General features: G+C 47.1%; 1 protein-coding gene across 1 annotated transcript in view; it reads left to right on the plus strand.

Moving 5' to 3' along the window:
* MSI2 (musashi RNA binding protein 2) overlaps positions 1 to 27,113 on the plus strand; it is a 342,416-nt gene that overhangs the window by 272,866 nt on the left and 42,437 nt on the right. Inside the window, exons 7-8 of the mRNA XM_019545606.1 lie at positions 3,499 to 3,613; positions 13,523 to 13,597. Coding sequence (XP_019401151.1) covers positions 3,499 to 3,613; positions 13,523 to 13,597 — 190 coding nt within the window. The remainder of the gene's footprint in view (positions 1 to 3,498; positions 3,614 to 13,522; positions 13,598 to 27,113) is intronic.

Genomic DNA, 27,113 nt, shown 5'->3' on the forward strand with positions numbered 1-27,113 from the left:
GCGTGTGTGTGTGGGGGGGGGGGGGGTGCCTTTGCTGGTGTTGCTTGGCACGTTCATTTACAAGATTTCAGCTGCGCTTTCGCTTTCCCTCTACCTTTTTCCTTTGCAATTTTTTTGAATTCCAAGTTAAGACTTCCTTGCCGCTTACGAACGTTTTCTTTATGTCCCCGCGTGCTGTGAAAATCATAAATTACGCTACTCTTTCTGCTGCCAGCGGTAGTCTGTTTTGTGGTTGCGAAAGCTAATTACTGGGTTATTGTTTCTAACCGTGCTAATCCAAACTTCATTTTCCTGTTAATTGTCCATCGAGCCAGGCTAGATTGCTTTGTATCATACCGCATCTTTGCAATGAAAACTGGCTCTGAGGTGTAACCAATGACGCCGTGACATTTGGAGCAGCGGTGAACTCGAAGAAGACGGCTGAGAAATGAAATGATACACTTCTGCTGATCAGGCCACTTTAATTTGCCTGGAGAAATTGAATTGGGCATACTCCTGATAAATATCCCTCTGATTAAAAATAAGTCGAGGGAAGTTGCAGAGGGTTTTGCCGGACTCTTTCGTTTGGTGCCCTGAGCAGGGGTCGGCCACCTTTTTAATAACGTGGGGTGCAGCCCGCAACCCGCCTGGCACCACCATTTCTGCCCCAGCTGCCGGAGAGATTCAGTCCTCCGAGGGCCACGAGCTGTAGGGTGCCAGCCCCTGGCCTAGAGCGAGCACCCGGGAAATTGGGGTTGCACTGGACACTTCGAGGCTACTTTACGGATGTTTTGCTCTTACAGGGTGATGTGAGGGCAGGACGAAGTAGCGCGTGCATCCGCCTGGGGCTTTGGGGTTTCCATAAGGGCTGTGGAAAGTTGTGTGCCTTTGGAAACCTGCTATACTGGGTTCGTAGACTTAAGTCACGGGAGGGTTTTTGCCAGGGGTAGCACTCGTGCAAAGGTTAGTTCCTCATTGCAGTGTTCACCTTCAGCCCAACCGAAAAGCTCTCTTCTAGCAAAATATCTACCCCAAAAAACCCAAAAGCCAATAAACCCTCAGCAGCTAGCTTGCTGTGACCACTGGTGTCACGTCATTGTTTTCCCTGCTCCTTAATCCCCCCGTTGCCCATAACCTGCGACTCCGATCGTGAGCTCCTCTGCACGGGGGTTCGTCCAGCGGAGCCGCGGCCCGTAGGAGCTCCCGTTACATAAATGAAGACCAGTTTGGTTTCTGCTGAGCTTCACTTGAACTGTGAAGGGAGGAGAGAGGCTGGACCTCAGGTCTCCGTGAAAAACAGACGCTTATAAACTGAAAGGGAAGTCGACGGTGGCGTGAACCAGGGTGAAGCGGCATCAAGGGCTGTCCCGAAAGCAGGTGCAACTCCCAGCACCGTTTTCACCCGCCCGAGCAGGTGGGCTCGTGCTCTCGAGCGTGGGACCCGTGTTGGAGGCCCAGATGTCTGCTGGACTGAACGACTGCGTGCATTCGTGGTCTGTCTAAAGACTGCTGCAACGGTCTTGAGTCATGCCGGGACGGAGGTTGCGTGAACGCTGTGGGCAGGGGCGCACGTTGGTTGTTAGCAGGTCTCCTCGTCCCTTTCTGCACCGCTTTCGACAGCAGGTTGGTGGGAGACCTAAGACCGGAGCCATTTGAAAGTGGTTCGCTGGCCTCTCCCTCTGCCCAGGATGTGCTCCTTGCACGAGGACGCGCTGTCGCTGCCACGGCTGTTGGAGGAAGCCTGCTGACAGTGTCCCAGCCGCGCCTGAGCTCCCACGACGGGCAGAGCGCGAGTCTCGTCTACCAGGCCTCTTCGGTCTATCCCCCCTTCCTCCTTTTAAAATCTTCTCGTCGCAGCGGTTGCCTACACCCGCCCCAGACCGCCCCTGTACTCTCCCCGCGTCGCGGGAGGCATCTGAGGACCGCAAAGCGATTAGCAAATGCGAATTCGTAGCCAAGCGCGCCTGGGTGGTAGCCACGCCTGGTCCTCCTTACGCAGCCGAGGGCGCGCGAAGCCCAAGCGCTCCCATCCCGTCGTCGCGAGACCCTGCAACCCCTCTGCCGGTTTCTGCCCGCCTCCCGGCGTTCGTCGCTGACCCCGGCGCACGTCAGCAAAGCGGTAGCAGGAGTCTCGAGGTACTTCACTCGAGCGGCGACGGATCGTGGCAGCCTGTTTGCGAGAAGTGAATGTTTTGACAACGTTGCCGGCAGAGTCTGAGCATTGCTGCTTTGTGAAGTGTTGCGAGCAAACAAAGTAAATAAGATCTGCCATGAGGCTTCCAGCAGAAAGGGAAAGAGTAGGTGGTTTTGTTTAAAATACTCCCATTACAGTCAGTTAACCTTTATGTTACCTAAATGAAAATTGTATAAACCTGAAATTTTCACTGATCAGGTTGCCTAGGAACAGGCGGGTGGTTTTCATAAGACAATGAATACGCAGTCACTGATAGGGCTATTAGGAACAGAGGCATTTAGCCGTATTATTCTACCTCCCTGGTTTTTGTCTGGGGGTAATTACCTGTTTGCACATAGGCAGCGCACCCACCTTTGCCGGCTTGTCTGAGCAACGGGTTCACGGAGGGGATGTTCCCCTGCTTAAAATAAATGCGGCCAATCTGCAGATGATGAGCGCCCTGCTTTCTGAGCTTCCTCGGCGCGGGTAGGAGGCAGAGGTGTGTTTGCCTCCTGATCAAAACATCGGCCCCCTCGTTATTGGCCTTAATCAGCGACGAGGCTCCCAACCTTATAGCACGAGGAACTGTGGATTTTCAGTCTGTAGAGCAAATCCGTGACTAGCTAAACTGCTTCCCTGCCCCGTGCTGCACCCATTAAACCAGACTCGGGCTGTCCAGGTGCGGGATACAGGACCCCGTTGTGGAGCTCCTGTGGTCCAAGCGCTACTGTCCTCTCCTTGCGCTCGTGATGGCAAGCTCCTTGCATGGCATTAGAGACCTGTAATTTGATTAAAACGGCAGTAAGTCATTTCAAAAGGCAGCAGGGGCAAGGGGAAGTGAGAGACATGCAGGTTGCATATTGGCAGGTGTTGCCAAAACTTCTGCCGGGTAGAAGCGTCGACTCTGTGCTCTCATTTAAAATGGAGATCGTTGGACTTGTATCACCAGTAATCATTTTCTGTTAACGCTCGCAATGGAACGAGGCTGCTGATTTTATTTTATTTTTTAACGTTTTTGGGTTTTTTTCCCCCCCTCCATCCATTCCACGCCTGCAAAGTATCGTTTGAGAGTAAACAGTGTAGGTTTTCATGTCTGGAGCGCGACAACCGACTGAAGTCTGCATTTGATCATCTGAACTGAGTTTTGCGCTGTGTGTTTGAGAGAGACATGCCCATTTTTTTTAATTTTTTTTTTTTTTTTTAATCCGTTTACGCTATTTTTAAAACTCACCTTTGGGGAGGGGGAAGCTAAAAATAATTGTTTCCCCCTTAACTAGATTGGTTCTGCATTTGACATTTACATGGAATTCATTTGCATCTCATTTGTACATGTTTCTGCTCAATAGGTAGAATGTAAGAAAGCACAACCTAAAGAAGTGATGTTTCCACCAGGGACAAGAGGAAGGGCGCGAGGATTACCGTATACCATGGACGCTTTTATGCTAGGGATGGGAATGTTGGGTAAGTGTGAAATAACTATGCAACTACTTAAAGAGCAAGCATCTGCCTATTTTTGTCTTCCTCAATATGAACGCTTAAAGGTGCAGAAGCCTGCAGATTCCTGAACGTTTACAGGCTGCAGGTCTAGCAATTTAACGGGGGTAAGGGTGGGAGGTGGGGGAGCGGGGGGTGGAATATAGTGGGGAAATAATCCTGTCTATAGTAAATGATTAATTTTTTTTTTTTTCCCCCCTTGCCGGGATATCACAATTTGCATTTAAATGGATGTTTTAAATAGGCTGTTTTACTCTTATTCACAAAAATAGAATGATGAAAGACGCAGCGTGTTCATTCTGACTAAAAATGATCTCTCCTCCTTTTTAGAGGAATTGAGTCGCACGTTATTCCCCTTCTCTTAAAGGTATCTTGGACAGTTCAGCACAGATAATTGAAAATCTTGCTGTTTCTAAATGGCATGCAAGATGGAGAAAGCAGGGGAGATGCATAATAGTGCAGGTCGCAACAATAATTACAAGTTTCAAGGAGACAGAACGGTATTTTAGTCCCGAGCATTGTGTCCACAAAATACTAATTAAATGGGATAAATGATATTTAATGGCAAAATTCTATTTGTGCAGGAGGTCTATTTAGTTATAATTGGTTCTCATTTGTTTCTGCCTAGATGGTGGTTCTTTCTATATAATCTGACAGCCTCTTGATATACTGTCCTCGGATTTACCACGGAGGCTGCTAAGCCGTTGCTAACGTGTTTTTTGGGAAACCTGATATCGTTCACCCTTCCTCTCTCTCTTTGTGGTATTGAACTTGCCCTCCGCTCTCACCTGCCGTATCCGCAGCGCACGGGGCAAGGAGGCGCGTAGAGGTCTTCCTGGTCTGAAACGCATCTTTCCTTCGCTGGCTGGGCAAGAGTCCTCGGTGCATGGGTTTTCCAAGGCAGTTTGATTTCCCCCTCCCCTGCCCCCACATTTATTTTTCTTTAGAGGGTGGGCTCTGACCACTAGCGGTGGAGGTGGATTGGCCCAGTCCAGACCCCTGCTGGGGGATGTACGTGCTTTGTGTGCGGTCCTTTTGTCTCCCTCCTCCCTACTTAGCGGGGTTTCCCCCATCTGCCCCTACAGTTCACCCAGCAGGAAAAAGTGATGCATTAAAGATGCACCAGGTGACCCCCCCCCCACCTCACACATGCTATTTTGCAGAAACTGAGCTCCTTTCCCCGCTCCTCTCTTCCCTGCACTGTTTCATTCCCTCCTCCTGCCCACCTGACCAGTCAAGGCCCTGCTGTTTCTTTGAACATGCGATACCAATCCGTGCCATTTTGTCACCAATCTTGCAGTTTGGGGGCGAGGAGGAAAGGGGTCTTAAAGTGCTAAGAGTGTATTGCATACTTGAGAATTGCAGCTACTATATACCCCTATATATAACTCCGCTATAAAGTACACCCACGTTTGGCTGCTTATTTGAGTGACGGGTTCACGGAGGAGATGTTCCCCTGCTTAAAATAAATGCAGTCAATCTGCATATGATGAGCAGAGCTATCTGTTTTATAGACGGTATATACTTATGTAAAAGAGCCGCTCCCTCTTGAGACGGTAGCTGAAGAGATGCGAGGCTTGAAGTCTACACCATCAGAAGACAAAGTAACCCCCTATTTTCATTTTTCTTAAAAGTCCGGTTGTTTTTGAACGGTTTGTATTGGCCCTTACTCTTACCACGATCTGTATCTTCATGGTGCCCATTGATCTTACTCAAAGAATGGACGCTCCCTTGTTTTCGCTGCTGCTTTCTCCAGTTAGGAGGATAGACTGGACTGAAGGCAGTGGCAAGCTGCTTCTCCCTCGCTCAGTCCATGACGGCCAGCAGTTAGTCCCGAGGGTGCGCTCGGGGTCTCTTCTGCAGCTGGCACGTGGAAAAGGTGTCAGTGCAAAGCAAGAGGGAAGCGTATACCCCAAGAAACTAACCGGGGAAGAGGGGGGAAAAAAGCACTTTTCACTTTTATTTATTTATTTTTTTAATGCGGTGTTTTGTCAGTGCCACCTACACACTGTAAATCTGCTTCAACTTGAGGCCTGAAATCATCCCAAGTGTGTATGATCCACAGAGTAAGGCCCCCCAATCCTGCCAGGAGCCTGGCATAGCTGGGACGCTGACTTCAACTGTGCTTAGGGCCCTTCTCGTGCAAACTTTATTCCTAGGTCTTAGATGTGGGGTTGCAGGGGACAGTCAGCTGAATGTGAGCCAACAGTATGTCTTTGTTGCCAAGAAGGCTCATGGCATACTGGGCTGCACTGGTAGGAGTGTTGCCAGCAGGTCGAGGGAAGTGATTATTCCCCTCTATCCAGCACTGGTGAGGCCACATCTGGAGGACTCGGTCCACTTTTGGGCCCCCCACTACAGAAAGGATGTGGACAAATTGGAGAGAGTCCAGTGGAGGCCAACAAAAATAGTTTGTGGGCTGGAGGACATCACTTGTGAGGAGAGACTGGGGGCGCTGGGCTTATGTAGTCTGCAGAAGAGACGATTGAGAGGGGATTTAATTGCAGTCTTCAACTCCTTTCATCTGCAGGGCAGTTCAAAAGAGGATGGAGCTGGACTGGTCTCAGTGGGGGCAGATGACAAAACAAGGAGCAATGGGCTCAAGTTGCAGCAAGGGCAGTTTAGGTTGGATAATAGCAAGAATTTTCTCACTAGGAGAGTAGTAAAATACTGGGACAGGTTGCCCAGAGAGGTGGTGGACTCTCCATCCTTGTAGGTTTTTAAGACCTGAGTAGACAAAGCCTTGGCTGGGATGATGTAGTCGGGGCTGGTCCTGCTTGGAGCACGGGGTTGGACGAGATGCGACTCCTGAGAGCCTTTCCAACTCTAACTTTCTATGCAAGTGTCCCGACCTTTCCCAAGTGTCCATAGCTCATGCCGACATCAGTAAGAATTGCTCCTGGGTGTCCGCTGTTCCTGAGAAAATTAGGCCATTTATGAGGCTTTGCCATTTTGCATGCCCCCAAACTTAAAGGGGAGGACTTTCCCACGACAGGTGTTTCACCTCTGAATTAAGTGCGTTTTGGGGGGTGACACCAACCTGCTCAAGGGTGTTGGCATCCAGTTCCTTCATCTGGTTGTATTTTATTCCCACTTTCCCCAGTTTCCCCCACTTCATGTGAGACCCCAGTTTGGAAATTTTGTCCTGGGTTTACACCGTCCTGTTCTGGAAAACCCATGTGCGTTTTCCCAACATCCTGGCAAGTTTCTTTAGCACCTTTTTTCAGCGCCGATGGAAGTTCGGTGCAGGGGAGTTGGTTATACGTCACGACGTGAACCCTGTCTGCCAGACAGTGCTTAAGGTGGATGCCGTGGGATTACAGTCTAGGCAAAAATCCCAAGGGCAAAACTCTTCCGTTCGCTCTTGGGAACCTCGACTCTCTCGTTGCGCTCTCTGGTTGACATCAGTGGGAAATTGGTGTGAACCGGTGATCTGAAAGGGGAATTTGAACTGAGAAATGTTGAGAGACATCCTAGGCTGGCGCATCTTTTCCCCTCTAAAAGCAAGTAGCGTGCACGTGTTTTGGGCAAAGTCTTTTCTCGCCACGCAAGCACCCCTGCCGTGCGCGCGGTGCGTGTCTTGGTTGCCCTGCACGGAGCAGCTTCTTATTTAGGTTTCAAATCCAAGTGACTTGCTCCAAATGAGTGATTGATTTGTGCTGAAGGGCACGCACTTAATGATCTGCTCCAGCTTTTTGGTTTGGTTTTGTTTCCCACCCCCCTTTATTTCCTAGTCCTGGTGGCTGCACTGAGAGCGTGTTAAATAATTAACTGCTAAATAACAGAGTCTCACCCTGCAAGTCCCAGGCTGTCCGAGTGACCATTATAAATCCCCGTTTCAAAGGGATGGCCATAAAAGTTCACTTCAAGGCTGGAAACTGGGCACATCAGCAGAGGCTCAGCGTGGAATCAAAACCTTTCATTTCCAACCCCTGGCAACAACATAGCAACGAGGCCCCATCCCTGAGCGGAAGAAGGGCGTAATTAACCCATCAAACAATGAGGCATACGAAGCAACATATTGCCGGAGGGAGATTTTGAAGTAGCCAAATATTTTCCTAAGATCCCACGGGGCGGTCGTCAGAATTATTCCATTACTGGTTTTAGATATTTAGCCGGTCTGAGACTAAATGCATTAGAGCTGCTCTCGCAAGTTTTTTTTTTTTTATCCTGGTCTCTGGAAGTCCTTGCCCAAGGTCACCGTCTCCCATGCTTGCGGAAAGAAAAGAGAACGGGAAGCAAATGCACGCAACAGCCCTAGTGAAGAAGCAGGGAGTGACTCCCTCGAAGCTATTAAGGCACTTGGTCTTTGTCATTAATCACTGGCTCTCGCAGGGCTTCGCCGTGGCTGCGCCACTCCGGAGGTAGATGGGCAGCCCCGTTTTGCAGTGGCGGGTCGGTAGGAACAAAAGCAGAGAGCACGTCTCGTCAGGCCCAGGTCTCCAGGAAGATTGGCGATCCAGGCCCCGTGCCAGTGCTGCATCGGGGCAGGCTCAGACTTTCTGTCTTGCATGCATTCTTCGGGGAGATTCAGGATATTCATTAGCAATGCTGGAGAAAGCCCGATCTCCTGCTCCCTAGCCACCTCCTGCATGAGATGGAGGGGTGGGATGCTCAGGCCCTCTCTGTGCCACAGATGCAGAAAGCCAGAGCCCTTTTAGCCTGGGAGCCCCTCCCGCCAGAAAGCGCATATCCGCAGAGTGCTGCACAGCGCTCTGGGACGAGCCCCACACTTCAGAAAGCCTCTTATCGGTGCACACGCGGGGCTCTGCACTGCTGAACACATTCAGTCTGGGTGGGCTCAGCTCATGCGTTAAAAGAGGCTCGTGCCCTTCAAAGAAAGTCATTCGTCTTTCCCAGCAGAGTCCATGCAGCGGGGAAGTGGGCAGTCAGGCCTTTGTCAAGTGGGCATTTCCTAGGTGCCTTGCAGAGCATTTAGCCCCCATCCTGGACTTCCAAGAAGCCCCCTTTGCAGTCTGCGGCATGATTTAAGCCGTGACACACGTGCAGTTAACTGTCCATTTCCCTTCGTGCGGGAGGGAGCTCAACCCTTTGGGCCGAAGGAAAAAGTTGCCGCTCTGCAGCTGCTCCTCCATACGTGCGCTCCCCCCTCCCCCTTGCTCCGCTCACAACCAGCTTTGTTTTTGCATTCGCCCAGACCGTGCGCTCGCAACCGAGGGGTCGTAGCTGCCTGCCCTCGTCTCGGCACTGTTTTCACAGGCCAAAGAAAAAAACCGTACTGACAGCAGGCCTTCTCGACAAACAGCACAACCCGTGGGTGCCGGGTTAGCTCTTTTGCGGGTGCAAAATTGCCTTCAAACAACCACCCAACAAGCCGCCGAGCCATCGGCAGCTCGCTGGTCCTGATTTGAACATTTGCATTTGCTTGAAAAGCAAGCAACCGCGAGTCCCCGATGTCCAGACCCTTTGCAGTGCAGTTTATTGGCCCCTCGTGCTGGCAGAGAGAGAGAAATCCCAGTCCCGACCTCATGACTTGTTGACTGTAGACCATGTTGTGTCATTTTTGGGGGTGAGGCTTTCGAAGGATTGCCCCGTTCTTCCACGTCAGGCTGAACAAAGACTGTGAAGCACAAATGACACTTTGTGCGATGGCAGAACTGCCGTCTCATGGATAGAGGGGAGGGCCAAGGGCAGGAGGATGGATGTCCGTCCCCTGATGGCCACCGAGGCAGATCACTTCATTGCTGTGCCTGTTTTCTACCTGTAAACTGAGGCAGGGGAGGAGGTAGGTAATCATTCCCTCCTCCTGCCCTTTTTTCGGTGTTGCCTGTCCACTCTCGGAGACAGGCACTTGCTTCTCCTATGTGCACAGACAGCCAAGTGGGGATGTTAGATGACCCTGCGTCATATAACGAGCAATGACTTTGAGGCACGACGAGTTTAAGTGGCTTGCCCAGCTTTATTATAGGATGACACAGAGGCCCCCAGGGAAAAAAACCCTGACAGTAAAGACGAAATGAATCTGTTTTTCGGGTGCTTTGTCCTATAAGCAAAATGCCCACCCTCCTCTTCGAGTGCTTTCTTGTTTAGAGACTCGTTACTTTTATGGCACAGTCAGAACCGACTCTACTGCTGGGTTTGAGGTGTTTTCTCTAGCTAGCCTCGGGCGAGCGCGTTGACAAGGACAGCGGGGCGCTTATCGTGACGTTTCATTGCTGCAGTGATGCAAAGAGAGGAGATTTAAGGAGCCGATGCCCAAATAACGTGTTCCTGTGAGCACCCGACGCAGCGGAGGGGCCTGACCTTGGGTTTGCAGGAATGTGGCTCTGGTGACATCCAATCTGCACAGGCGGGTCAGTCATTTTTAACAGGCGACAAGCACTTTCGGGCTGGCCTAAGAGACCATACGGGGGACCTGCCATCGTGGCTTAAGGGGTCTGATCTGGGTAAAAGTCGCGCTGAGGGAGCATAGTTGATTTGTTGGTTGAAGTTTGCACTTTCATGGGCAGGAAGGTCTCTCTTTGAGGGAGGTAATCCAGGCAAAACCTGGATTTTTTTTTTTATTATTATTATTATTTTTTGAGTTTAGCAACAAGAGATAATTACTGCGAGATTGATCATTCACTAGAAGTACTGAAGCAAATAAATTGTTCAGTGCCCAGTGCAGGATGAGAATGGCAGCTAATGGAAATGGTGGATAGGTCGGCCTGACCATAATTTGGCTTGATGAAGCATCCACATGGGCATGGTGTTAATGTGCTATTGATATTCAGCCAGCCGATTTCCCCTGTGCAGATTGGGCTCTGACTCGTTAGAGCAGAGCTGGGCATCGCAGCAGCAAATGAAGAGGAAAATTGAAGTAATGTTGTATTATAAATTTATGATTTCATCTGCCTGACCTAGAGACTGTTCTGTGATGGGAGAGAGAGATGAGAGCCGCTCTCCAGTCAACTGTGTACTTTGTCTTTGTTGTTAGAAATGATAGAGATTTGTTGGGGAGAGGGTCAAAAGCATCCTTACCGGTATCTTGCCAACCCCTTCTGGTTGGCCTCGGGTCTCCTGTTGTCTTGCCCTAAATGTACCTGTCACGGGCAAAAACTAGCACATCCAGTAAGCCTGAAGAGGGGAATAAGGTGTGTGGATGGGCGATGGAGGGAATAGGGGTTATAACGGCATCCCACCCCGATGCATTGGCGTCTGTTTTGGGGATTGCTGGGGCTGCCTTTACATCCAGGAGGAAGAGTGCGGACGAGCCCAGGCTCTAAAATGCTTCAGTGAGCTGGTACACAAAGGGACGCTGTGTGTGCCTGGTAAGCGGATCAAGGAAGGGACCTCGGACGTCCCAGTTGGCACCTGGAGCGTGATCAGGCAACGGAGCGGGGGAAACGGTCGCATTGCTAGCTAGCCCTTCGTGTTGGAGCGCAACATCTCGGGCTGGCCGTGGCAAGCGCTCCCCCACGCTCGCCAGCCATCTGTCTTCCGGTTGGCAAGTTGGAAGAAAACTTTTTTCTTTCAAAAGTGAACACGCGAGCCCCGGTTGCACTCCGCACAGTAATTTTTCATTGTGAAGCTCGCTGCGGTGTTAATGGGGCTACTTCGTTGGCAAACAATCCATTTATCAATATTGTTTAAAAAAAAAAAAAAAAAGCCAAAAAAACAACCAACCAGTTTGTAAAGCTTAACTCTGAAAGATCTGATTTAATGACAGAGGTGATTAATTTCTACAGGAATCCAGCTGTTGAGCTGTGAAATAAATATTCAGGGGATAACCAACGTGTGTACATATCTATTTAAAGCCGCAGCGTCCTGTTTTGTGTTCGCAAGCCCGCTCTTCTCCTACGCCCTCTTTTAATCCAGTAATCAAGATTCATCCAAGCGTTTTTATGTTGCAGCTTTAAATTATGATAAATAGTAAACTATATGTACATATAAATCTAATCAGAAACAGAGGAACTTGCTGTGTCAGAAAAATAATTGTACACCGTATTAGTAATGGGGTTGGTTGTTTTTTTTTTTTTTAAAGGATGGAGATACAAGACTGCAGAAGGAACCACCGAGCCGCTGAAGTGATGTCCTTAGGTCCCAATGCAATTGCCATTAAAGTCGGCAGCAAGATTTCTTTTGATTTCAAAGGGGGTTGGATCAAACCTTTAATGACCAGACTCTGGGCCTGGGGAGCCTCCTTTCATGGAGAAGCATAAAAGTTTCACCGTGCCCATTAATTCCAGGGGGGGTTAACGGAGAGCTCTCATTTTTTGATAACGTGAGGCAGGCGGCGTTTGAAGACATAAAATATATATATATTTTTTAATCCCGCCTTTGTAAAGGAGAACATACGGTGCTTGTCACAATTAGTCTTGGTAAATGCAGCCCTAATGGGGCTTGTGAAAAGGTAGTTAACTTATCGGCCTCCATGCCAACAAAATAAAGCATACTTAACCCCTGCACCGCTGCATGTGCTTTGGACGGCGCTACTCTTTGAACCCGGTAATGCCACTGTGGGTGAAAAGCCGAGGAGGGAGATATGAAATAAAGACCTCACAGTTTTAAATAAGTTTTAAATAAGAGGAGCAAGAAAGCTGTCCAGTGGGAGCTTGGTCTACCCCGTTGTCTTTGAAGAATCGAGCCCTGAAGTCTTTAAGTTGGGCCTTTGTGCAACAGATGCATGCAGGGAATGTAAAACTTATGTAGGACCCCCCCCCCCCAATGAAGTTCCCTGGATGGGTTTAATGTAACGTTTTCCTGATCTAGTATTCGCTGCACCGCCAAACAGACTCAGGGCTACAGGGCACTGAATAGCGTCACTCCTCCTTGGCCAGTGGAAAGGTGTAGGATTCCCAGCTGCTCTTTCCAAGGCATAAAGAAGAGTGCAGGTACACATGTGAGGGCAAGGGGGACTTCTGCGCAGTACATCAGACATCTTATAAATCAAGGCTCATGGAGAAAACAAAGCCAGCGGCCTGGTCTCTGCATGAAATCCCTGCATCCCCTAGAAAGAGGACCAATTGCTATGGGCTCTGCTCACCCAGGGCACACACGGGTTTACTAGTTTGCTCTCGTTAATGAAACCTCAAAGAGGTTTGCTTGCAAAAAAGACTGGAAGCGGTCTCGCCCTCCTTGCAGCACTGTGTCATCCTGCCACTTGCGACGTACCGCTCCATTCCCCCTACCACCTGCCGCGGCTACCGAAAGTTTAGGCTACCTTGGGTGCGGCTTGCCATTCACTGTATTTGCGTATCTGTTTATTTGTTGAACTACGTGTCCTTGAACAGGCCGAGATCGAGGTATCAAACTGCACGTTTTGTACCCCGCGCTCCAGGAAACACAATCTCGTGTCATTTAATTTTTACTTTTCCTGAAAAATTAAAACCTCTTTGACTCTGCAGTTCGATGATATTGCTGCCTCTAACTCTTTGATGTGTTAACTGTTGTCCTTCACACTCCTGGGATGAAGAATTACTAGTACCTTAATCTCCAACTGTCAATAGCTCTGCAGCAAAGTACATTCATTGTAAGCTCTCCAAATGTCAGAGCAAACCTGTGTTATGTGTTTAGCCTTAGCATTTGGCATTTACTCTTCTAGCTAAAACGTATGCACAATCCTTGGACTTCAGACACCAAAGTGCATGTTAATTATATGAGTGACAGGCTTCATGCAAATAGTGAAAGGAGAAAGTGATCAGAAAAGTAGCAGGTGCCTCTAGATGTTTCATTTCCCTTCAAAATGTTAATGAAACCTTTTGGCAGGTCTTCACGGGAAGAATAAATCTCATTCTTTTAGTACCTTGTGCCAAAAAAAATAAAAAGTCACATTTTTCACCTGTCCTTTGTGGTGGTGTTGGCTTTAAAAATAACAAGTAAAGCTTTATTAATCTCCCGTTTCCCTTTCTTTTCTTTTGCATTTCTACATTCAAGGCTACCCAAATTTTGTTGCAACGTATGGCCGAGGATATCCTGGATTTGCTCCGAGTTACAGCTATCAATTCCCAGGTATGTACATTTCCATTTGCAGATTTAGGTCCCTCTCCCCGTTCCCCTCCCCGCCCCTCAATCCATAGCTGCAAGCTGAGACAGGAAAGATCTCGTGCAATGAAAAATTCTGACAATTTTAAGGCTACATATATATAGTTTTCTTTTTTTTAAAGAAAAAAAAAAAGAGATTGCCAAGACGATTTTATTAATAGACTGTATAAATTGGTACTGGTTATTTGAAAGCAGAATCCTTTAAATTAAAAATCTATATTAAACCGATAACTTAAGAACCATACTTGCCCCCGCTCTTGTGAGGTTACTTCCCCCCCCCCCCCACACTATTTATAAACACATATTATATGGTGAGTTTATAGTTAGCAATAAAGTTCTGGAGGGAAAAGTCTAACATCCATCTATTTTTTTCTTTATTTTTTTTATGTCGCTGTTTCTGGTGACCTTGGTAGAGACTAGGTTTTAATGGTGTGTTGCCCAGTTGCTTGTTCTCCCACTCCCTTTTGTGTGGCTGTTGAACTTTTGCTGCATTTAGTGACTTCCATTCACTGGAAGTGTTAATACTGCCACTCAGCATCCTATGACTCCCCAGGTTCGAAAGCGGTTGGCTGGCTTTTAGCATTACACGCGTGGAGCGCGAGAAGCCCCTTCTGCTTCCTCCCAGGCACTTTGGAGAGGCAGTCACCGAAACCGGTTCTACCTATGCGGTGTTTTATGCTGGTGTCGGTGAGAACTTAAATTAGCAAGGAGAGAAGTTTTTTATTATTATTCTTACTATCATCAGCAGCATCTCACCTTTCGGATTTCGAGGGGTGCTCTAACAAGCAGAGTTATGACTGCTGTGTTTACGGCTTACAATACCCCAGGCCCATCTGGACACCGCAGCAAGGAGATCTCTGTTTATGCATTAAAGTCATTAGTGTGTGTATCACTTGGGTCACACACGAGCGGTTCAACTGCCTTGTGCTGCTTTCTTTAATTGCTTCGAAAGGGAGCGTTTGGAAGTGCAGCTTTGCTCAGGTTAATTAAGAAAGCAAGTTAAACTATCTCATTAATGAAAATGCTACAGGTACACAAGAGGGAAACCACTTCAGAGTGGAGAAGAAAACAAAAACCCTGATAGGGAATATCCTCTAGAATATAATAAGAGAGCGATAACCTTTCCATGCCATGTTTGTACATGCCGGTGGAGTATTGGAGTAGGGACACAGCCCTGCACTGGGTAGGGTAAAAATACTTAATTAAAACCAGCAGGACAGGGTAATTCCCTTGGCAGCCTGGTTCCCACGGAAATAGCAGAGGTGGTGGTGGTTGAACAAGACCGTACTTTGCAAATGTTGAGGCTCTAGCTGCCCTCTCCCCGCTGCAAACGCAGCAAACTGGGAGTACTCATTTAAAAAAAAAAAAATCCTCTCTCTTTCTCTGACATCCGGTCTGTAGAAACAAACCGTTCTGCGCATTTGCTCTCTCCCTATGAAATGGGTTTTGGAGGTCTTGAATCGGAAGTACGCAGATTGCTTGCTTTCCCGGCCAGCCAAGGCCGAGCCAGCTTCAGGCGTAGGGCGTTTTACCTCTCCGATGCCATTCAGTTTTTGGCCTGGACGGTGAAAAGAGGGAGCTATGACGATTGTGCTCGCTTTGGCTTGCCCTGAACAGAGCCATGCACAGCACTCGTTGCCCAAAGCATGAGACACCGTCTCCCACGGGATGGCTTGGAGAATGCAGTAGCCATCTCAAAAGAGCGCTGAAAGCCTTGTCCCAACCTGTTTCCGAGACGCTCTTTACGTGCCGCGTGCCGTACTCATGCTGTGCTCCTTATCCCTGAGGGAGTGCACCGCACGGCCACAGTCCCCACTTAATACTGACCCAAACTGATAAATGGGGTCTGTGGGATTCAAAAAAACCCCCAAAACAGCTAGTTGAGTTTTGTTGTCTTGACTGTAAAGTGAACGTGACCCCGTGCCGCGCTGCATTAGCTCGGGGTGATGGCCACTGGCCCCGACTCCCATGAGTGCAAGATCCAAATTACAGCACGCTGAGATCCAGATTTGCAAACCGCGCTGCTGACAGGATATCAACATAGGCAACAAGCGGCAAGGACCTTTTCCCTAACGGTGTCTCGCAGCACTGGTTTTCCAGGCCCCTTACTACACCAGAGTCCACTTTCTGTGTAGCAGGGCCCCGGTCTCCTCCTGATCTCGGCTCGGGTCTCTCCCTGACTTCGAGAGGATCCGCGGCACTGAGGGAAATAACGCTGGCTCGCAGACAGTAATTAAAAAAGCTTGTCAGGCCCCTTCACAAAAGGAGTTTGACACCTCAGCTGTACGGCGTGCATGCCGTTTTCACAAGTGCCCTTCCTAATAAGAGAGCCAGCCAAATCTGGCACGCAAATGCACGCCAGCCCACGTCAACACCTGATTAGACCTCCACGCACATGAACAGAAAGTGCCAGAGAGCTTCTTAAAAGTTCGTTTGCGCATTGTCTCGGGTCCTCGTTTCCAGGTTCGTGCCGCTCCCCGAATCCGACGGAGCAGCACGAAGAGAAGGCAGACAAGGAGAGACAAATTTAATAAATTAAATGATCAAGACTTGACGGGAGCTGTATCACTCCTGTTATGAACGTGCCCAAAAAAAGAAAATGCCTGGCAACGAGAGGTACTGTGTCGCTCCAGCCTTTAGTACGTCATTTGTATTAAGGGCCTGGGGTGGGTCTGTGTTCAGAACAGGCCTCCCAGGGTTTTTTGGCAGGCACAGTGCAGCGATGCAGGGAGGGGAGCAATAAAGCCTGGTCTGGTTGGCTTCAAAAAAAAAAAAAAAAAGGGAGTGCAGGAAATTGCAGAAGCAACTGGTGTCCACCCCAGCCGAGGCCCTTTATCATGTCTGAAGTGTTTAAAAGTCCTCTCGTGTTGCTTCGACTTGCGGCTAAACTAAGACCCAGAGGCTCGGGGCTCAGTTGTGGCCGTGTGCTGGGAAGCGGTGTCAAGGTGGCAGCTCCCCAGTGCAGCGCCATATCTTCAGGCCCATGTCCGGCGTTCCTCCCATTGGGAACTAGCTTGTCCTCTGATCCCTTGGAAAAACTGGCATCCCTGAAAGGCAGGGCAAGGCCTGAGGCTGTGACCCGGCTCTCCAACAAGGATGCAGTGAAGTTTTTGCATACATGGGCTTGAGAGTGCATCCCATTTCCCCCCCCATCTTAACCCCTGGATGGAGCTAGGCCCTGAAGGTGTGGCGGAGCTGCAAGCAGGAGAGCAAAGCTCAACTGACTGATCACTTGTTCCCTGTGCAAAGTTTCAAGAATCCTGCACTAAATGCCACCTTGATTGGTCGCATCTCCCATGTAAAGATCAATAAAATAAATGCCCCGGTGCAGCTATGTCTTAATGTACCTAGGCTGCTCGTGCTGGTCTCTGCATTTTCCTTCTGCATCCTTTCCACTAACGTGAGATCTAGAAGCCATTTTATTCAGGGTGGTTTAGGGGTTGTTCCTCCTCCCTGCTTGGGAAGTAGTCAAGGTTTTGGCCAAGGCAAGCTCTTACAAGCCAGCAGAGGAAAGGGGTAGGGGAAGGACCACTTTTAGTGACTGCACAATAAATGCACGCAGTGTTGCAAGTATACGCACCAGAGCTTCACTTAGGCCAAGTGTTCGGAGGAGCCCGAACTGCATCCAGGACGCATCTTAATGCAAGATTTTGCACGTGCCGTTATGCCCCATTGGCATGCGTGAAGTCGGGGCGCTGAGCAAGGGAAGCAGGTGAGAGGGCAGAGCAAAGTCATGCAGAGCCTCCATCCGTGCTCACCCCCACCACGGCAGCGTTACAGGAGACGGAGTGGTTGGCCACTTCTGTAAAACACAGGATTTCCCCAGGCTTGCCCTAGGACACCACAGTTTGCAGTATCTTTGGGTTGCAGGCTGCCACCCATCACCATGGTCGCTGAATAGCGGCAGTGTTTCGGATAATTTCTCAGCCACGTCAGGATTTTGCCGATACAGGTTCCCTGCATTTTAATGAACCGTCTTGTGGCAGGGCTGAATGAAAGAACAAGTCCTACCTTCATGCAAGTCCATGCTCTTACCAATCATTATTCCTTACGTAAGGACTGTGCTTAAAGGGTTCATTACAGAGCAGCCCTGATGTAGCTTCTTACTACAGTACAAATGTGTCACCAAGCCTTAATATAGCATGCTGCTGATGGCTGGGCTATAAAAAGTCAGCTAATTATAAGGAAATTATAGTCTTCCTTGTATTATAATACAGTATTGCAAAACTGTGCTATTACCAGTTGCTGTTTCCCAGAACTCTAGTGCCACTGCACCTATTTTAATATCAGGAAGCATTATTCCAGTGCCTTTTCGGCTTATGACACTCCTCTTAAATGTTTTTGGGGGTTTTTTTTTTTTGCTTTAAATGCCAGTCTAAGCTGCGCCGTAATGCGATGTGTGCTGTTGTCACCATGAAACAATGCTACAAATGTCACGATCCACCTGTTGCCTTTGCATTTTGATAACCTGCAAAGAAGGCTCTCTGTGCTGTGTCTGTTTGCCTGCTTGAATGATGCTCCTTTCGTACGTCCCTCGTATTATAATTCTGTCAAACTGGGTGACAACCCCTAGTTCAAAAGGCAGAAGAAATGTTAATCACTTTGGCAACTGTTCTATCTTCTCTCATCAAGTTATATATATTTTTCCTTTAGGCTTTTATAACTCAGTGTGTAGTCCTTCCCTCCCCCTCCCTCCTTTTTTTTTTTTTTTTTTTTTTATTATTATTATTATTATTATTATTATTATTACAATCATTCCCTATCCTGTTTCATTTTTTTTTTTTTTTAATTTCTGGAACTTATCTTTTCAGTTTAATCTATTAATTTCTGTTCTTATTTCACTTTGCAGACTATTTGCCGATTTCACAAGACATAATTTTTATCAACTAGTTCTTAAAGATGCATAACAAATTAATCGGGGTTTGCTACAGTGCTAATGAGAGACAGAGAGAGAGAGAGAGAGACAGAAAGCCTGGGTGGTCCATGTTTAATATCAATGTCCACTGAAAAAATGCTGCTCTTGCTGGCTGGCTTGATTGTTCGGACTCCCTTATTTTTAAAGGCTCCATATCCTCACTGCTTGAGTTTGCTTTATTTTATTTTTTTTTTCATTTCCTCTGCTTTATATGAGTTTTTAATGCCCACTTGGAATGTAACTCACAAAGATTGGGGGGGCGGGGGGGGTTAGAGGCATTATGAAGGCATGACTTCTCACAAACTTTCTGAAAAGTAATTTTTATTATTTTTTTAGGGAAATGGAAATGCTGATTGGGTGCTATAAATAGTGGCATTCTGGCACTTTTTGATACAAAGCATATTTATTAGCGGTAAAAATCATAATTGCCATGGAGGAGGGCTGGTATCCCATTGCTAAGATTATTGGGCAAACCAGGAAGATGAATCTAATTATTCAAAAATGTATTTCCTGTTTCCTTGAAAATTAATCTGAAGCTGGCAACTGCATAATTATCAGATCCATGTTCCCCTTTTCATTTTGATGGATCTTTCTGTAGCTGACGTTGCAATAACTGGCAGTTCAGCGCTGGAGGGAAAAAGCGGGGAGAAGGGTTGGATCTAGTGATGGCCGTGACCATCAGAGTAAGGCCGGATGCCTGGAGGCAGCTGCCCGCCCATTGCCAAATCTAGATTACTCAATTTCCCCCCCACACACACACACTTTCCAACCTCTCTGCCCCTTCCCCTGTCTTGAAATGGGCCATGCCCTCGCCTGTTCAGACGCTGCAGTTGCTTTTCCTTCCATGCTTCACTTGCAAACCATTGGCAGATGTATTAAGGTCTTAGGGCCGACCGCAGGAACCGAGCTTCTGGCATGGGCTGAATCGTATCTCCAAACCTCCATGCAAGTATCTGAAAAATCCCGCAGCTGTCCTACGCTTCCCAAAGTCGGCTTAGTTTCTAATGAAACTAAGTTGTGGGTTGTAGGGCTGGACGCACAAGTCCTATCTAAATTATTTTACTAAAAAAAACCCCAACCCAACCACCCCCCCCACCCTCAAAACAGGACAACCTGTTCCATTTTACAAGTTTGTGAGAAGTAAAGTGCATGCTTACAGTAGGACTGTAATGCATTTTAATGTTTGTTAATCCACTTGTTTAAATGTCAGTGTCAAAGGCTCTACGTACATGGCTATGCTGTTCATTTCATTAAAGATGCTTGATGTAATAATTGGATAGTTTTCCTTTTTATTTTTTCTGCGGGCAATAGCTTCTTTTTTTTTTTAATCTGTATGGCTTTTTTATTTTTGTTTGGGTGTTTTTTTTCTTTTTTTTGCTATGAATTGCTTTGCTTTTGTGAACTTGTCTTAGTGTGCATGACTTGCAAACGTTTTCAGCTATTGTGAATTTTCCCATTTATGTAAATAGTTCATCTGTGCTTTCTTTTTTCTTTTTTTCTTTTCTTTCTTTTTTTTTTTGTAATGATTTCCTTGTAAGTAACTGAGGTAGAAGAAATAATAATAAATTGTTTACCATGGACAAGCTGTGTTGGTGCTCTCTTAGCTTGTAGCTTCACTTTTGGGGTTGGATGCACCAAATAACCAGTACCAATGTCAATTGAATAAAAGAATTTAAACCAAAAAACAATCACCTGAAGTGTGCGACCCAGTGTTGGAGGGATTTGCAGTTGCATATTTTAAATGTGTCAAGAGCTGAGATTTAAAAAAGGACCACGGTTGCGGTGGTGGGGGAAGAATAACTGCATGGGACTGCCACTCTGGTCTTGCTCCAGTGAAGTCAGTGAGATCTCTGCTATTGATATCTGTACTGTGTGCAAACTCTTTTGGTAATTTGGAGAGCCCTGATTTTGGAAAGAGGCTCCTTTCAATATTGAAAGGAGGAAAAAAAAATAACATTGTCAATTTAAAAACCTCTTTGGGAGCAGAAGAGCCATCCTAGGTGGGATCAGCTGCAGGAGCAGAGGTGGAAATCTGTTTCTTTATCTCACTTGTGCCTTCTTCCATCCTAGCGGCAGTGGCTCGTTGTTATAGGGTTACCTTTATGTCTTCAGGTGTTGGAAATTTGTTTTTCACTGCTAGGATTTTCTTTCCTTGAAAATGCATCAAATCATTTATTTATGAGGGAGGGAGGGGAGAAACAAATACTCCAACTTTTCATACAATGTACTTCCTATTTGTATTGCTGAAGCATAGAGGAGCCCTAGCCTCGGACCGGCCACGAGCGCGCGAGGTGGTAACACGCACACCGAGAGATGGTCTCTGATCCAACGAGTTTACGGTCTAATGTTTGTTTTCCATTCTCAAGAGTAATTTAAAAAAAAAAATGCTAATTTAGTTTCTTCCAGCCCACACAAATCTGTCGCCCATTTATTCTGAGTAACTCGTGCAGCTAGGGAACATTTTTGTAAAGGCAGCTCTCTCCTATGCTGATATCCTGGGTTGCAGGGGAAGGAGGGTTTTGGGAGAACAGATGTCTTGATACGCCCTATCGAAAGTGCGGTGAGGAAGCAAGTTGAAATACTTGCCAGCCTCTGTTCCAGACATGCCACATTTTCTTTTTTCTCCCGTAATCCTTTGCCCTTTGATCTCTTACCAATGCCATGCTCCTCGAAACAAATCCACAAGGGGCAGTGCCATAGATTTGGGAAGGACGGCACCTGTTTGCATGGCACAAAAACACCCGTTGGTTACATCGATCTGGGATCTAGATAACGCCACTGCAAAAGGGGATATGGCTTTCACCCCGCACCGTCTCGGAGAGCAAACACGTTCAATACAGACGGACTGTTCTCCAGCAGGCGCAACTTAGCCTGGCATAAGTCTTAAAAGGGAGCTCGCTGACTTGCTTGAGCTAAGGATTTGCCCTTAGATGCATTAACAGCAGAAGACACGGTGGCACTTCACGCATGCAGGACCCGGTTCGTGCTTGCACTAATGCTCCACTGTACTTCTCCAGCGATGGAAAGGGACCGGAAACTCGACCTAAATGGTATTTGTGCTCAGCTCCTTTCCCTGCCAGCAGTAGTTTGGAGGAGGTTTTATTTAAATGAAAGCCAGTCTCCAAAAGTCCAGCCTTGTAGAGCAGCTGGAAGCAGTAACCAAGTGGCGGGGGGCAGGGAACTATAAATATATAAATATGTAACTGGTTTTCTCTGCTTCAAACCGCAGTGGTGGCGAGGGGACAGGACTGTAGGTTGCATTAAAAACTGGATGGTGAATTATTTTGAACTTGTTGTGGTCAGAAATGCAAAACCAATTCAGAGCCCCTTTCCTTACTCCTCCTCCCAGCCCTTTTGCTAACTGCTTAAATTCTGATCTAATCATCCCAACACTGCGTGCTTTTGTTTGCCTAAAAATGTTGGCAGTGGCTGCGTGGCATAAAATGGTTTACAAAGTACATATTAAATCTGCTAGAGTGAGCTTAATTATCATTCTCCAAACCTATCAGTTTTAATTTCCATCAGTGAAAACAAATGACAGATATTGGACTTTTTTTTTTTTTTTTAATTAATTTTGAAAGTCTGCGGTTTTCTTGCCGGAGGCCGGGAGGCCGGAGTGTCGGCACGCAGGCTACACGTGTATCCCATGAGCACGGGACACTCAAGTGTAGGTACCAAAGTCAAAATTAATACCGCAGTGCATACAAACCACAAACCGTAAATTATCCCATTAAGTCCTGCTCAGATGACGGATTGAGTTTGCTTTTTCCTCTTGCTGGAAATTTTGTATCTAGAATTTAAACCCGGGATAAATGCCTCTTTGCTGCAAGTACCGCGCTCCCTAGTTATGCTAGGCTGTGTTTGGGACGCCGTGTTTTGGACTGAGTGCCTTGTGGTAAGAGAAACCTCCCTCTCAGCTGGTATAAATACATATATGTGCATACACCTCCCATATAACTCCTGGGGAGAGGAAGAGGGAAGGCACCACTGTGACAGATCCTAGTCATGCCAAGTAATACATAACTGCAAAGGTATTTGGTTATTATGATGATGGGCTTTGAATAAGGAGCTGGACACCAGGGTTGAACCAGGGACATACACAAGTACAACTCCAAGCCCAGTTAGACCTGTGCACCTCTGGTCTTGGTAGATTTTTATCTTGGGAGACCCTAATTAGTGCTTGGATAGCCAGGAACAAGGGTATGATTTCCCCCCAAAGTCTTGCAATGGCCAATAAATTAAAAGTGGGGTTTTCCAAAGTGCCCGGCATTGACCTAAAGCAGCAGTACAACTCCCATTGATCCCAGCGGAAGAAACGTCCAGGCCAGCAGCAAGCATTTCTGAAAATCCCACCCTCCGTTTTCTTGTGGGGTCCTTCATCAACATTGCAGCTTCCGTGTCGTTTTCTGAGTCGCCTAAGCAAGCGACCGCTTAGGTTTCCCCAGATGTCGTTCCTTGTTAAGGATTGAAACGTTCCCAAGAGTTTTGTTCAGCTTTTGTATACCTCTGCCACGTGATCGAACGGCGTCCCGGGCAGTGAAAGACCTTCTCGGCATCGTTGAACTTGTTCCTGCCACTTGCACCTTTCATCATCTTGAACCTCCCGCCAGTCGCCTGCCTGCAAGAAAACCTATTGCACTGGCTTGGTCCTAATGTCTCCCTGATCCATGGCTCCAGTGTTAAGATGCCTTTTAATACTGCAAGGTCAGTGTCCTGAACATGAACCCTCTTGCACGGAGAGGAAAGAGATGGCCGGGGGGGTGGGGTGCGGGTTGGGAAAGCAGGTCTACCGATTGCTCGCTGCAGTGCTATTTCCACGGGAGCTGGACACGCTGGGTTTCGGAGCTGGAGCAAAGCAGCAGTGAGAGAGCTCGTGGCTCATAACTTCTGCTCTGAACAGACCACAGCTGTAGCAATTGGGAAATTTAATGAGAATAATTATTCACGGGAGCAAAGAGGCAGAAAGAAAGCATACATATATAGCAGAAAACCTGGATTAACTCACAGCAGTAATAGTGTGAGCCCGTAATGCTGCGCCTGGGATGAACCTAAAGCCCTACCCGTCCTGAATTAGTCGTGGTCGCCTGACTAGTAGGCGTACGCTTGTGCAAACTCTTAAATATATTTTTTTAAATGTAAAGGCACAAAAACAGAAGCTACATTTTGCGAGATATATATATAGTGCATGTGTATAATATACTCTCACTATATATGGCAATATATCAAATGGTCTCCTTTCTACTTCTGAGAATGTGTTGCATTTAAAACCAAAACTTCAAATAGGGCCCTAACATTTTGAGCTGTTTCCCAGGCTCCCCTTTCCTAGGAGCTGTTCATTTCCTAAAACTGTAAGGATTTTGAGGCCGTCTAGCCCAATTGCCTGTTATGAAATTTCACCTGGTGATTCTTACAATGGAGAGAGAATTTCTTCTTCCCCGCTGTGTCAGTGAACTGTATTGAGCCCAATAGCTTGTGGCTGAACGTGAGTGTTGCGTTATAAGCCGGCCCTGTACATAAGCCGACCCTGCGGTTTGAGGTTCAATTTTAGGGGGAAAAAAATCACTTTAGTGGTCAACTCCAGATAAAGATTTCAAACTGCTGTCACCTTTACAAAACCCCACAGGGGAGTCAGACAACCAAGAAAAGGGCCTAAGGGTAGCGCGTACTAAAAATACTAAAAAACTGTGCTGAAAAAGGTCCGACGCTGAATTTGCAGGGACAGAAGTTAAGACTGCCGAGGCTCCGACTGTAGGTTTATCCCATGCATAAGTTGGGCGTGATTGTATATATGTATTTATTTTCCGTGTGGGTTTTTGGGAGGATAAAGGGGGGAGGCATACTCTGAACAATGCAGTCTCTCTCTTAGGAAGGCGGGTGGTTTTGACATGGGCTGCAAGTCAGGGAGAATGTCCTACCCCTGGGTCATTTGGTCAAGGAGTTATTTCTCCTCCTCTTAAAAAGCTTCCTCTTGTTTCTACCTCGAATTTTTCTCACACCCGCTTTCAGATATTGGCTCTTGTTGTGTGTTTGTGCATAAAAGACCCTCCAAATCCAAGCCCTTTCCCGTTTGAGATCTTTTACGTCCACTTCAGGTCCTTTAAGCATCGAAGCAACTGCTTAAACAGAGTAGCTTATTTTCCATACCTTTCAGAGCCGCTGAAATGAGGCCTTTTTTGCTGATGTGAAATAATACGTGCTTTAATGCTGTTCCACTTTACCCTTCCCTGGTTTGCTCAACAGCGGGTGGCTGAAATTCAGAGCCTGCGTGGCATAGGCCAGGCCCGCATTAAATGGATATATCGGTTTCCATCCCTCCACAACAAACACTGCAAGTAACTGTTGTTAAAAAAGCTAGGTAATGTTCATCCTTTTACCTGAAAACAAGAGACATGATCTGCTTGGTGCTAAATAGAGTTATCTCGTCTTAGAAAGGGATTTGCTTTAAACTGCCTTTTGCCTACATCCACTGCCTTGGTTTGAGGCCCGTCATTCGGTTCCCTCTCTTTCCGTCATTGCTAAATTAACGGTGTCCAAATTGCAGATCAAGTTAGAGCCCTACATATTAAAACTCATATTCTCCACGGGCTTCAATCTGTGCTAAATAGGGCAGGTAGTGGTCATGTGTTAGGTATCCGGGGTTGGAGGTGTTAACCTGTTGTTATAGGCCAGGAACAACTTTATAGGATTAAAATAAGGTTAAAAAAATAAGACAGCTGCCAGCTTTTGCTGCTTTTTTTTTTTTAATAAGTAGGGTTTTTTTCCTTAGGACAAACTGTTTATTTGCCTTTGAGAAGTTTGCCGGTGTTGTGTGCGGTGAAATAATTGCATGGGGTTATTACACTTGAAAAGACACAGAATGATAATTTGGAGAGAAACAAGGGGCTTTGTCTCACTGATGCATAAAGTAATTACCGGACCAAAGTGCATCGTTCCCATTTTGAAAACCATGACCCGCGAGCGATAAACAGCTGAAAAATGGGTCATTTACAGGACATAAAGTGGCAGCGCCAAATTTTCGATGAACTGTCTTTGGGGTTGTGTTGTTGTGTTGCAATTCCAGCGGAGAGATACCGTTCGTAAAAACATCCATCTGCAAACGTGCATCCCGGGTGAACTACATTACTAGCGTCTGACACCGAGGACTCGCCTACAACATCTTGCCACGCACCATCCATTTTAAAGAGTGGGCGCCTGCGCCTTGAATAACACAATGGGCTGCCTTAATGAGGTGCCCATTATGCATGACGTGCTGCGTCTGAAGTTCACTAATTTTCTGACCTGGTGAAACAGATTTTAATAAGCTGGATGTAACACAGCATTTAAAGACAAAGGGAAACACTTAATGTGGCTGTCACAATAAAGAACTCGGGGCCGACATGTAGATGTTAAAAATGTTAATAGGATTGATCAAAAGCTCAGGAAAAGAATTTTCCATTTCCCCGGAGGCCTGCCCTGCAACTTATTGTTTGTTCACCTCTATTTGGCATTTTCCAGGCTGGGCTGTCCCTCCTCTTTAAAAAGCAATTAGATTTACCTTCAAGGACCCCTAAACAAATTTGAGCCGTGGTTCATCGCCGGCTTTGTCTGCTTGCCATGGACTTTCGGTGGCATCTCCCCTCCTGTCCAAGCAACCTCATTAATATGAAGCCTTTTGCTCCATCTACTTTGGTAGCACCCAAAATTGTGAAGTTGATTTCTTATTGTATTCCGCCCCCCCCCAAATATTGAACGATTGGGGTACTGAGCTAAACATTCATCCGTGCGCACTTTCCCTATGCATCTTCTCATCGGTAGGGCAGGGTTGAGAAAAGGCAGATGAGAGAGGAGCGTAACCGGAGAGGGGATTGTTTTTTGAATTAACTTTTTCGTGCGTTCGTAGAAGTCAGCGCATCGTTTGCATAGGCTAAATAGTGCTCACGCCCACCTCCCCCGCGCTTTTTCAGGTGGGGTGCTCTTGCTCCGTGGTTTTGAGTTTCTGCTGCGGTCCTGTCAAAACGAAGCCTACAAAAAGGATAACACCGCCTAACGGGAAGGGTAATGGCAGAGGGAACCCATTTGAAATGACAGCTCTGAGCCTCTTAAAGCGTTCCTGCATTGATCAAAGCTAGTGGTAACATTATTTGAAAAGAGGGTATCAGGTTTTCCCCCCCTCCAGCTCCCTCTTTCCTCTTCAGCTTGCAAACAATTTTGAATGCCAGGCTTCGCACTTTCCACCCCCCCCCCACAAGAGATCAAGTGAAGCTGGCGCTTGCTTTTGTCAACCGAGGAGTGTTTAAAACAGCAGAGGATCAGAAACCAGAACAGGATGAGCTGGTGTTTTAAAAGGAGATGGGAAATTAAAATCAGAATTGGTGCTTTCTGGCTTACCTTGTCCCCAGGCACCGTCTGGCTGAAACCCCCAGTTCAGAAACACTGACAAGTTGATTGCAAGCTTCGTCTTGCCTGTTGTTTTTACTTGCAGCCTCGGCTCCTGCTCTTCTTTTCCTTCTTTCTTTGCTTTTTAAAAAATTTTATAAAAGGGAGATTTTAGGCCTTGGTGGCTGGGGGGGGGCGGGATCTGACCAAAAC

This window comes from Crocodylus porosus, unplaced genomic scaffold, assembly GCF_001723895.1.
Source record: "Crocodylus porosus isolate Cpor-Errol unplaced genomic scaffold, CroPor_comp1, whole genome shotgun sequence".
Classification (NCBI taxonomy): domain Eukaryota; kingdom Metazoa; phylum Chordata; order Crocodylia; family Crocodylidae; genus Crocodylus; species Crocodylus porosus.